General features: G+C 42.4%; 1 protein-coding gene across 2 annotated transcripts; it reads right to left on the bottom strand.

Moving 5' to 3' along the window:
- Window positions 1–671: 671 nt before the first annotated feature.
- Window positions 672–10204, bottom strand: adad1 (adenosine deaminase domain containing 1 (testis-specific)). 2 transcript variants are annotated; one of them, XM_031866979.1, is made up of 13 exons: window positions 10120–10204; window positions 8308–8511; window positions 8028–8168; window positions 7550–7720; window positions 7032–7103; window positions 6537–6662; window positions 6024–6147; window positions 5546–5716; window positions 4755–4830; window positions 4440–4596; window positions 1891–2119; window positions 1477–1609; window positions 672–1184 (listed from the first exon to the last, which is right to left on the bottom strand). In XM_031866979.1, exons 2-13 carry the CDS (start codon window positions 8489–8491, stop codon window positions 1071–1073), a joined length of 1698 nt encoding a protein of 565 aa, XP_031722839.1. In that variant the 5' UTR covers window positions 8492–8511; window positions 10120–10204; the 3' UTR covers window positions 672–1070. The 2 variants fall into 2 exon arrangements, with proteins under 2 accessions (XP_031722839.1, XP_031722840.1); XM_031866980.1 differs by lacking the exon at window positions 10120–10204 and adding an exon at window positions 9011–9111.
- Window positions 10205–11655: the final 1451 nt, after the last annotated feature.

The raw sequence follows: 11655 nt of genomic DNA, 5'->3' as shown, positions 1-11655 counted from the left end.
CAAATCTGTCAATATGAATAAAGACAACAGCAGATAACTTACTTTTGTATCATGCGATGGGCACTACAGACGGAGATGTATAAATAGAACAAAGTGACGAGTCAGGTAAAGAACGCAGTGTGCTTTTACAATAAAGCACGATGCCTCTTGTTGTGATCGTCCCGTGTCATTTGGATTAACAGCGCATTTGTGGTCCTCTAATCGCAGCTTCTGAGAGCTCTTTTTAAATCTAATTTTCTATAGTTTTTGGCGGATGTTTGGATGCAACGACACAAGTGGCCCGCTCGGACATTTAAATGAGCAATACACGACATTCAGAGCATTGACGTAGCAACAGACAGCGCTCGTCTATGTAACGATATCGTGGAGTAACGTCTCCCTGAGCAGCTTCCCCAGGAGCTGCCGGCTGTTAGCAGCCATGTCCAGAGCCTTTGAGAGGTGAGACAAATGCTCCCAATCTCGTATTATGGACCTAGAGTGTTTTTTCTTTGGTATATTTTGGCATTTCTGCAAAAAACAAACACTTACTGAACATCATTTGAGCTTGGAGCGATTTATTTTATTGATTTATATCAATGCATTAGAGATAAGTAAGGCTCAAATCACACACTGTTCAGTATCAAGTGTGAGGTCAAATCACTGAATATGAACCAAAAATGGGACTTTTCTCCAAGAGATGAAAACAAACACAAACTCTAGTGAGATCAAATTCAAGTATTTTCTACAACAATCATAACTGACTCGTCATACTTCAGAACACTCAGGACCATAAAGGTGAAGTTCAAAAGTAGGATACAAATGTGAACATATATTGTAGATGCTTGTTTCCCTTAGACACAACAGCAAGAGATACTATTTTAAACAGTAAAACAATCTAAATAGTGCACGCTCTCATCACCAGGTACACAGCCCTTAAAATAAACAGGGATTGACTTTAATCCCTTAGGAAACGTATTACCAGCATGGTAAGCCCCATAGCAACAAGTGCTTCTTGTTAACTCAACCTTAAAAATGTGAACTTCCGGAATGTTGATTGAGTTTTTGTGTCCTCAGTGAATATGGGGTTTTATTCACACGTTGAAGTTATCACTAGCAGAAAGCTTGACCAGCCAGGGACCAAAGCCCTGCTGCAACAGGTACGCCCGCAGCACCTTCTTGGCCTCCTGGTATGGCTTCGCCATCCGCTTCAGTGACAAAACAGCAACACAAGCAGTACAAATCACACCGGTTCTTACAGAGAACCTTTCTGAAGCAAATATGCAAAGATCTTCACAATATCGACTTTAAATATGAGATGATGGAGTGAAATTAGGCGTGATGCCTGGAGCCGTGTTTACAAAATGAAAACTGAGGATTATACCACATTAAGTTAAAATAGAAGGTAAGGTTTTGATTGCAAATAGAGTGAATGTCAGTAGATGTTAATGCTTTCATCCTAGTGTTACTTGGGTAAACATTACACAGAGGTGAGGTTACCTTAGCTTCTCCGTAGGAGCTTGTGGCCAGCAGGTCCTGCCTCTGGGCGTCTTTGGCCACCAGCTTGAAGCGGTGCAGCATCGCTGCTTTGCACAGACGGCTGGCAAGAGCAGGGCCACTCTTAAAGGGAGACCTACAACAATATGTACATCGATGTGAAGAGAGGCATAAACAGCAGAACCTATCAAGCTGAGGAACACTGGCTGCAATCCATTTCTTATTCCTCATTAATTATGCTGTGATCAACAGTAAACTCTGAAGGGATTTCTCAATTTAAGTGCAATCCTATCTAATAAGTTTGAGGATGGAAAACCACCACCAAAGATAAACTAGTTGCCAGCAAATATAGCTGAATGCTAAATCTGGCGGCTACATATAGAAACCCTACTGTCAGCCTCCTACAGTGATCCTTACTCCTCTATGGTCTTGCCCTCCAGGCCATCCACCACCTCCAGGAAGCTGTCTCCTTCGCTCCAGTTGATTCCGTAGTGGCTTCCGTCGGAGGTGTTGGTAGCCACAGCAGGAACCAGGCTGATGTGGGGTCTCATCATGCAGTAGAACATGGGCAGCTGGGGGGTGATCCCCTCCACGCGCTGGCTCACGGAGGTCTTCATGCCATGGATATCACTGCAGCCAACGTCACCTATGAGATTGTAAAAGGTAACATCAATCACTTGATTCTCTTTCTACAACTCGGGGATGGTGGAATATTGACTCAATGGCCTTGTTCACACCCGACACTAGAATGTCTCTACATGCGTCTCGAGTGACCACGTTAGCATTGGATCTCACTTCCCCTCTCTATGTGTAAATGAAGATGTGCATGATTCCTGTTTGCAAAGACCAAATATGTTGCTGTTTGTAACCGGCAGGAGGGAGCGATGCACATCCAGTGACTAGTCTGCCGAGATTAAAAGAAGTAGAAGAAGAAATGGGCTGGGTCTATTCCTTGGCGTGTTCCAGGCAAACCAAGTCACCGAGATATTTGAAGCACCATTTACAGATCTCTATGGGCATTTACAAATGTTCCGACGTTGTGGCCGGCTCACGAGATTTGAGAACAAACCGATGAGAAAAAGTAAGAACAGACGTTTTTTGACGGCGTTTTTTCTCGTTGCGTGCTTGTTGGGAACGCATCAGGAAGTATTAAGACGCCACGGCTGAGACGATTACTAAAACTATATATTTTTCATTAATTAGTTTGTTTTGCAGAAAATGTTTTATTTAAACACGTTGACTGAATATTATTGTATGAAATTCAAGCAATACAATTGTTGATTTTCTGAAAAAGGAAAATAAATGTAAATATTTCTTCACCTTATTTTCTCTTTTGTATATTTACTATTGCTCTTTAATAATAAAGATAAAGCAAAAGTATTTCTTGTCCGATTACTGAATGAATCGATGTAATAACCTGTAGAATACTTGATTATTAAAATAACAGAAAGCTGCAGCCCTACAGTGCGTCAGTGTTTACATTACAGTAGTGAAAAGCGTCCCTGACCACCAGCAAGTGGTTAGCGTGATCGAACCACCGAGCATTCACACCTCCATTTACTTCATCTCATTGCCCGAGACGCATGCTAAAACAAAGTGTAAACATGGTGGTTGTGGCTTCACATCGGACCAATCTTGTGCTGTAACAACATGTAGAACTCATTCATTCCTTATTCTGTCAAACGTAGAAATAAAAAGGTGGGTACTATCTTTGTGTCTGACGGTGGAAATGAAAAAGAGTTCTCTGTAGGCCAGGAGGGATGTTAGTCAGGAAATGAGATGTGAGGTTTCAATTGTTCACAGAATGGCAGCTACCTGTATACGTCAAACAGTGAATGTTCCAATTTTGTTCTCTTTTTGAATGCTTTTATTGTGCGCGTGTCTGAAACTGACCCAATAGTGTCACCTAGCAGTGCATTCGACCACAGTCACAACTTTATTCGATCACTCGTGTGTAGGTGTTCTCTGCAACATTTCACACATTTACAATACAACGAATTTTGGAATTTCCCTCTCTTATAATCATGTGGGTCATACGGCCATTATGATGATGAAAAGAATGGAAAATAATATCCATCACTGTTTTTTGTAAAAACCTGACGGGGAAACTTGAGTAGGCTATTTTGATACCTGTTATATTGTTCTTTAGTCAAACAGAGGATGTTGATGTTGGGGAATTTGTTGACTTGTTGTGTCATCAGTGCATGAGCAAGCAGCTTCAAATCACATGGCTGCAGACAGAGTTATATTCGGGGCTATTTTTAGAGGGACTGCTGTGGGGCTGCGTGACAGCTTCACTCTGTGTGTTAGCTGCTTTCTAATGCTTATGTGACAATGCTGGTGTCTTGCTACTTTTACAGCTTTCCCTGCCTTTCTAATGTACGCCAGATACACAAAAGTAGCAGTAAAATACGACCAGCACTTTAATGCAATCCCATTGTGAAGCAACTACAACTCTTATATTGTGTTTTGACATCACTGCGAGCAGAGAGCAGGTACTGAGCCGACACCCGCAAAGACAATTTCCTGTCGTGGTATTTGTCCGATAGACTTCTCCTACTATCTTTATGAAGGTGCCGATTAAGTTTCATAATGATCTCTTGCAAGCGCTTGGATAGAGACCACATAACTTAAATAATCAAACTTGAAATAAGCAGTTTGGACCAAGCAACCACCACAATTAAGTGAAAGTCTTCAATGAACTAGGAAACACATTGGAACTGCTACTTTTCTCAAATCCGGTTAGCAGCACAAAAGAAGAATCTGTCATTCTGATTTCATTGTCTGACCCAACACCCCTGGAGTGATTCCTTATTTGCACTTGGTGGTGATGCATTCAAGGCAAATGCTCCAAATACAGACTTTATTATTGCCAACATGGTCAGAATTTGGACAATGTAGCACGGAAGTTGACCCTTTTTTAGTAAAAACCCTGACAGTGGTCCTATTGTGACTTGTTGACTTACCGACGAGGATGTTTTGGACATAGATGGGCTCAATGAAGTGGCTGAGCAGGGCTCCCTGGTACCCGAGCACCTGCCACTGAGTGAGCTTGTCTGTGGCCGACATGCTGACCACCGTGGAGGCGGAGTGATCAAAGGCTGACGAGAAAACTGAGAACACCTTGAACAACAAATAAATCAACTTGTAGTTATGCAGCGATAGTGCAGGTAACAGTTGCAATGCCAGTCGTATTAAAACTCCATGATGCAATATACACTTTGGTTGCATATATCAGAAAAGCAACATCCGCTCCATGAGAGAAGGTAACAGTACAACACCTTTCCCTCCACTGACAGGTGTAGGCTGATCTCGTTGTTAACCTGCCATGCCAAAATGGAGTGCGGGTTCAGGCGCCTAAAAATAGAGCACAGAGCTGAGGAAAATCATCTGAAGTCATTGCATTAATGGAAACATTATTCCTGCTACTTCACCCACAATTGGCATTTTGTTGCCCTTACAGGCTGTTTATACTGGAAGCCTTAGTGCTCAATCCATATTTAATGCACGGATCAAATTTCTTTTCGGTCGGTGGTTCACATTAGTTTTTAGAATGAGGTCAATATTAAACTCCAGTGTGAACAGGTCTGAAATGGGCCGCATGCGCAATATAATAACAAAGACGGCACGTGCAGCGGTACGGCAATAAAAATAACGGCCACTGAACGCAGCGTTTAGAGTTGAATCAGAAAGTTGATGTGCAGTGGAAGAGCAGAGGACAGCGAGGAGAAAGAGAGACACATTTTACAGTATGGCATCTTGTGAAGCAATGGCTGCTACGTCTCTACAGAGGAGTGTGTGGATCCAGAGACGAATGTCATTTGTGCTGTTCACACTTGTGAAAAAAACTGATCCCAAGTCACATAAGCACATTCTTTTTAATTTGGGCCACTTTTAGCCTGCATCGTGAACGTAGCCATAAAGACCTGACTGCTAACAAACAAAGCCATGCGAGGTTGAGTGAAAAGCAACTCCCAATACTTGGTTGTCATGACATTTTCTTTACTTGTGCCGGTGAAACCATCACTTGATCTGCCTCATGAACCTCTGAAGCCGATAATCAAACACTCACAGCTTGGTCTGGATCTGAGAGGCTCCCTTCGGCAGCTGGTTCACATAGAGGTGGAGGGTGATGCCGCTCTTCAGGCTGAGGAGGCCGCTGCTGCTGCTCTGATGGAAGAAGGACTTCTCGGTCAGATTGGCCGTTTTGTTGAAGAACATCAGCAGGTGCCGGTACAGAAACCTGAGAGGACAGCAGGAGAGTTGCTCACTATGATGTGACATCTGAACAATGTGCAGTGACAGGGTCTACAGGTGAAGACCGACACACATTAACACACATTTAATAATAAGAGCACTTGCATAAGAACGAGCACTACCAGAGCACTACATATATTTGTATGATATATTCGGAGGCCGTTTGCGGCGCATATAACAGCTGTTTGCTGTTCTCTCCCCCGGTGACTGCCCCTTTGATTCCCCTCAGTCTGTGGATTACTACAATGTGGAAAATGTCATTCGGACCGAAAGTTCTATTTCCACCAACTTACCTCATGAGCGATCTCCTCGCATTTACCAATGCATGTGAATCGTGCACGATTCGTCCACTTGACGAGGCACCCTCTTTGGTATTCAAGCTCCCCGTGCCGAGAGCGACCACCTCGTATCCGCTGGCTGGACAGGAGAGGAGTTTGTACACAGGTTAACGCATGGGATGACCTTTACTTTATACACGTCGTCATATTTATTATACAGGATACGGCTGACAGAGTACCATGAACAGCGGTACAAACTGCAGTTCAGTCTACTTTTGTGAAGCTTGTAAAGTCCATCTTCTGCAGGGGCCGTGTCAGAGAGGTGGTGTTTGAGGCTGTGCAGTAGATTGTGGTGGGGTTGTATTAATTGCATCATTCTAAGCTTACCTGCTATTTTGTCCACAACATGCCAACGATCACTGCACTCTAAAATGAGCCTACTTAAAATACCAGTCTATATTGGTTCGTATCTTTACGAACACACCTTCGGACCGAGATGTCCTCCGGCGTTTGTGAGAGCTCACTTACAGGTCTGGATGATGAAAGCTGCTGTGGTGCCGGCACAAGGAGAGAACTCTGGGTGGCTGTTCATCAGTTTCGTGAGCTGATCCCTGACAGCATGTAGAATCTGGAGGTTCACTGAACTGGTCGTTTCTGAAAAGCAAGGAAGGGAAATAAATAAAAATCAACTGGGCTATAACTATGAGAGAGGTATATAAGGTATGGAGATATGCACATTCTACGATAGCACCCGTTTGTACAGTAGTCTTTGGCTATACCTTGGAATGTAGAATGTAAAATTATACGAGTGATCCTTCAAGTATGTCACCGGAGCTCAATCCAAACAGGTTACAGTTCCTACAATTTTCATCCAATATGGATGTTAACCCCTTAAGATTTCACCTTAGAGAGACGAGAGTACCAAGCGAACTGAACAAAAAGAAGTCACACTGTCCTAATATTTGCCATCTCGCAAATGGGAGATTCAAGAGTGAGAGAGTCGTATAGAATATACAGAGTTACCCCGAATGGCTCTGCAGGGATGGATATCAGAGATGGAGGGCTCCTCTTTCACTGGCAGTGGTGGAGGGACATCTAGGGGAAAAAACAGGCATGGAAATAAATGAAAATGAGTGTCACTTCATACAATACTACACTTTACTGTGACAATGTTCTTAAAAGTCATTTTTCAATAATCCTCCTCTACCCACCGGTAGGGTGCAACGGATCATAAAAGTCACGGCTCGTATAAAAAACACAATAACACAATTCAAATGATGAGGAAATAAAAGATTGTATTTTTATGGATTAAAACAAATCTTGTCATGGGTAGTTTTAATGACGTTTTATAAGATGCTAGGAGCTAGTGTAAACAGGTCATAATTCATTTCTAATATATACTTATGCTGTTGTGAAATCATCTCATGTAATCTCGGAAAATGTAGCGTTGGTGAGAATCAAAATCATTCCGGCTCACCACGTTACAATGACGTGTACTGTAACAGAAACACACTATACTCTAATCCGCAGTAGATCCTCACCTGACGCTTCAGGGACGAAAGACTTCAGACTTTCCAAGGTGGGCAGAAGGTCCGGCAGAGCGAGCTGCGCCGCTTTAAGCCGAGCCGCCTTCTTCGTTATCCCCATGCCGGTCTTGTACTCGACCCCATCAATCACCACACAGAAGGCAAAATAAAGCCCTGGTATGTTCCCTGAGGAAACAAGAGTCAAGACATTTATTGAAGAAACAGTTAAAACAGAATAAATGATCTTTCTGAGCGAAGTACTTTGGTGTGTAATGGACACTAGAAGAGGTCCAGTGTCACTGGTCTAAAACTTGAAAGAGCTGCTTTGCTAATATGCTAAACGTTATCTTGTTCTAGCCTCTCAATTGGGAGGATCTGCTGCTTTTTGATGTCTTTTATAAATCAATCAACAGGCTCTTGTGGACCAATAACAACAGTAGTGGTCTCTGAGGTGAATGTGAATGCCCTGATGAGCAGAGGAGCGTCGCTGTACCTGTAGTCACCGTCTCCTTCATTTCCAGGTGGAACTGCAAAACGTTGGCAAGCTGATGGAGCAAAGACACGGCGTTCGTCTCGCCTTCGGCGTATTTGTCAATCAGAGATTGAGGGGAAACTGATGGCTTGAAAGCATAACCTTAGTGGGTGGAATGAGAAGGCAGATTAAAAATGTACACCTATACATATGAAACATATCTTATACAAGCTTTTTGGTCAAACCCAGACCTCATAGGGGAGAATGCAGTGTTAACGTTATTATCTCAAGCAAAACTCACCACGTTTAAATGTACTTTTCACTTTTTGGTTAAAATGGTCTTCGCTAGGACGATGATTCAAGGCGGATGAATGCGTGTGAGGGTCGCTCAGTCCTGATGTCGGCGTCGGAGGAGCATTCTTCATGAGGATCTGAGCGAAAGACGCTCCTCTGGAACCGCGACATGGTCCACGGGCTGGAAACATCCTGGAAGCTTTCACGATGACTGGAAAGACGAGAACACCAAACTGTATGATTAACAAGAAACTACACCTAAAAAAAAAGACTGATACGGACATCTTAGCTCCCAAAGGTTCAAGGGCATCCATGCAGCCTGACCAGCTGTGACCACTTATGTTCAGTGGTGTAGTTATTCCATATTAAAACATGTCATACAACAATAGAAGTATCATTCTCTGCAGAAACACATGCAGTAGATCACTACAATTACAGTGTCCGCACGTTGTCAATTTAAAGTGGCTAGCAAAGCCAGTTCAATAACACTGGAAGTGAGCTAGCTAACAGTTAGCTACATTGTTAGCATTCGCCTAACCTTCGCTTTGTCGGGGGAACTTGCTGTAACGCCAAATATCACTTTCTACAACCTACTAAAACTAAATACAGCTACAGAGTAACGTTCCCGTTAAAAGCGTTGCCGTTAAATTGAAGGCAAAATCTCTATTTTAGAAGCACATTATGCTAAAAATGTAACTTTCCAAACTCACCACGCTCGAAGTTGCTACCTCGTGTGCAGCGAATGCTTCAAATTCAACAACGCACAAACTTATCTTGTATTTTCTTTTTTTATTGTTTTGAATTTTTAACAGTTTCGAAGCCCGTGGGTGACCGTTGATGTCCAGGAACGTGTGCGTGTCTGACGCACGTGCACGTGTCTGTGCGTCAGGTGGTTGTCGGCGGTGCCGTGCAGAGATCGTTTCTGTGAGAGGAGGGACTACACTGTTTGGGAAATTGACGATGCTGTTTTGTGGAGAGTTTTCCGAAACTACAGTTCAGGTTGCACGTCGGTCGAACTGAAATCCGAGAAAAAGCTGTAAAGCTATTGGTCAGTTGGTCGGTCAGTCAATCACTCTGTAATTATTGGATGGATTGGCAATCTTTTATTTTGGTGTGTTTGGTGATCCCTTAACCATAACCATGTATAACACTTGTTTTGATACACTGTTTTTTATGTCTCGTTTGCACTATCTATGCTGCTGTAATCCTGTAAATGCCCCCACTGCGGGACTAATGAAGGATTATCTTATTTTATGAAGGAGTCACATTTGTGGTTTTGAGTTAGTGTAACACCAAGGATCTATTGAATGGTTTTCTATGAAATGTGTTACAAGCATACATGACTTGTAATAATTGTGTTAAAACCTTTCAAGCGTCATGTGGAAGCCCTATGTGTCCGATAAGCCTACATGATGCACTGATACCATCTTCATTATTGACCATTATAAACTTCACTCAGGAACAGGAATGCTCTTTTGACATTTTAGATTTGTTTCCAGTGAGATACCAATGTCTTTATACTGTCCTGCCATATAAACTATATATACACACACACATAAATAACTTTTAATTCTGTTCTATATATGTGTTTTTATGAGCAATTATTTAGTCATGGAAAGGAACAGAGCATTGATAAGAGTAGCTCCTTGTGTAACAGATTGTGTATGGACCCAATTGCAGCACACAGGATTCCAGGAACTGTTGGCTTTTAATGTGAACTCAACAGGTACATACAGTGATACAGCAAAGCTGCTGGCAGAGCAGCAGAAACAGCAGGCAGAATGATTCCATGTCAGGACTAAAAGGCTGGTGAGTTTACCGGGAGTCAGCGAGACGGGTAGATGAGGGGCAGGAAGGGTCGACAACAGGAAATCAGTCCGGGATTAAACGCTGGAAAGTCTGGCATTGAATGGCAAAGAACAATCTTGCAATCAGTGTTTGAGAGACAGGAGTCTGTATAGTGGCTTGATTAGTGATCAGAGGCAGGTGAGTGAACAGGTGAAGGGAGTTAGACTGATGAGGAGGGAGTGGCTAACAGGTAGAGTGAGGAGGGTGTGGAGCTGACCTGTGACACCTTGTAGTAATAAATCATAAAGATACCTCTCCCTACCAAACGGCCACTGTAGTTCTCCGACACACTTGGAAAGGGGAGGCATGTGTTCTTTCTTGCAATCTGCAAGAACTAAATCTCACTTTACTTTAATAAACAAGAGAACTTTAGCCTAAAATATGTCGAGGCTGGTGACTCTAACTTGGCTAACTTACTTATTCTCAAATATTAGCACATGCTACTGTTAAAAAATACGTAGTATGTTGTTGCTCGATATGAATAAAATGTAAATCGATTAATTTATTAATTACTAATTAGCAAAAATTATGCAATTCTGTCCCTCTGTTTGAACCAATTTCTACCAATATCTATGCATGAAAATTGCCCGCCAAGTACTTCCTGGAACTTCCGTTGATGCGACTCTCTCTTTATACTGCTCTGGCAAAGGCAAAAAGCATGCTAACACACTAAACTAAGATTTAGATTTTAAACATCTGTATGTTTACATTGTCATTGCGTGCATGTTAACATGCTGATGTTGGCATTCAGCTCAAAGCATTTGAGTGTCAGCATTTATTCATGACCTGTTAGCACCGTAGGTCACTTTTTAGGCCCAAGATTTGTTTGCATTAGGTTTTGTTCCAATGAAACTCAGTGTAAGTTATCAAACATTGAAGTGGGAGGTGATTGAAAAGGGGCTTCCTCTCTCACCGCCCACACCCCCCCGCTGACATGATGACAGTTGTGGTATAGCGGTACACAGAGGCAGCTTCCTTCTCATCTTGTCAGACATACATTCACACTCCTTCTCTCGATGCCTGCAAACTATACAGTATGTATCCTCTCTTAGACAAAACTAACTCATCTAATAACTAATTTTGGAATTTTCCTACAGGCGGATCACTTAAAATAGTTGTGTGCACTGGCTTATTTTGTGACCTCATACTGATACTGAGGGGGTTTCACACTCTCCCAATTTGTTATTTATAGAAAAGGCCTGGTCTCGTCATAGACAACGGTAAAATGACGAGGCAGGTCACGGGACACTTGGCCTAATATTATCACAGATGATGCAATCAGCGGATAATGACTGCATTCAGCTTTGCTGACATAATTTAGATTAAGTTTCAAAATCCGAGATGAATGTGAAATAAGAATTGCATCTTTGATTGTGACGTTGTTGTACCATCTGTGCATTTGTACTGTACATACTGAGTTATCGCTGTATGTTGGATTCTGTGAATTCATATTTTGTGTTTTTGTCATTGCTATTGGTATTTGAAGAGTTGGTACCTTTCACCAAAT

The sequence above is a fragment of the Anarrhichthys ocellatus genome, unplaced genomic scaffold, assembly GCF_004355925.1.
Source record: "Anarrhichthys ocellatus isolate YVR2014 unplaced genomic scaffold, GSC_Weel_1.0 scaffold37, whole genome shotgun sequence".
NCBI lineage: Eukaryota > Metazoa > Chordata > Actinopteri > Perciformes > Anarhichadidae > Anarrhichthys > Anarrhichthys ocellatus.
The sequence above is the reverse complement of the archived record's forward strand: the minus strand, read 5'-3'. Positions and strand labels throughout refer to the sequence as shown.

What these genes read in the sequence shown, in the direction of transcription:
- adad1 (XM_031866979.1), bottom strand. Translation starts at nt 8,491, where the DNA reads ATGTTTCCAGCCCGTGGACCATGTCGCGGTTCCAGAGGAGCGTCTTTC. An exon ending in AGCTTTCATCATCCAGACCT is followed by an intron (nt 6,148 to 6,536) that starts GTAAGTGAGCTC and finishes TCTCCTGTCCAG; the next exon opens with CCAGCGGATACGAGGTGGTC. An exon ending in TGTCCAAAACATCCTCGTCG is followed by an intron (nt 2,120 to 4,439) that starts GTAAGTCAACAA and finishes ACAATCTCATAG; the next exon opens with GTGACGTTGGCTGCAGTGAT.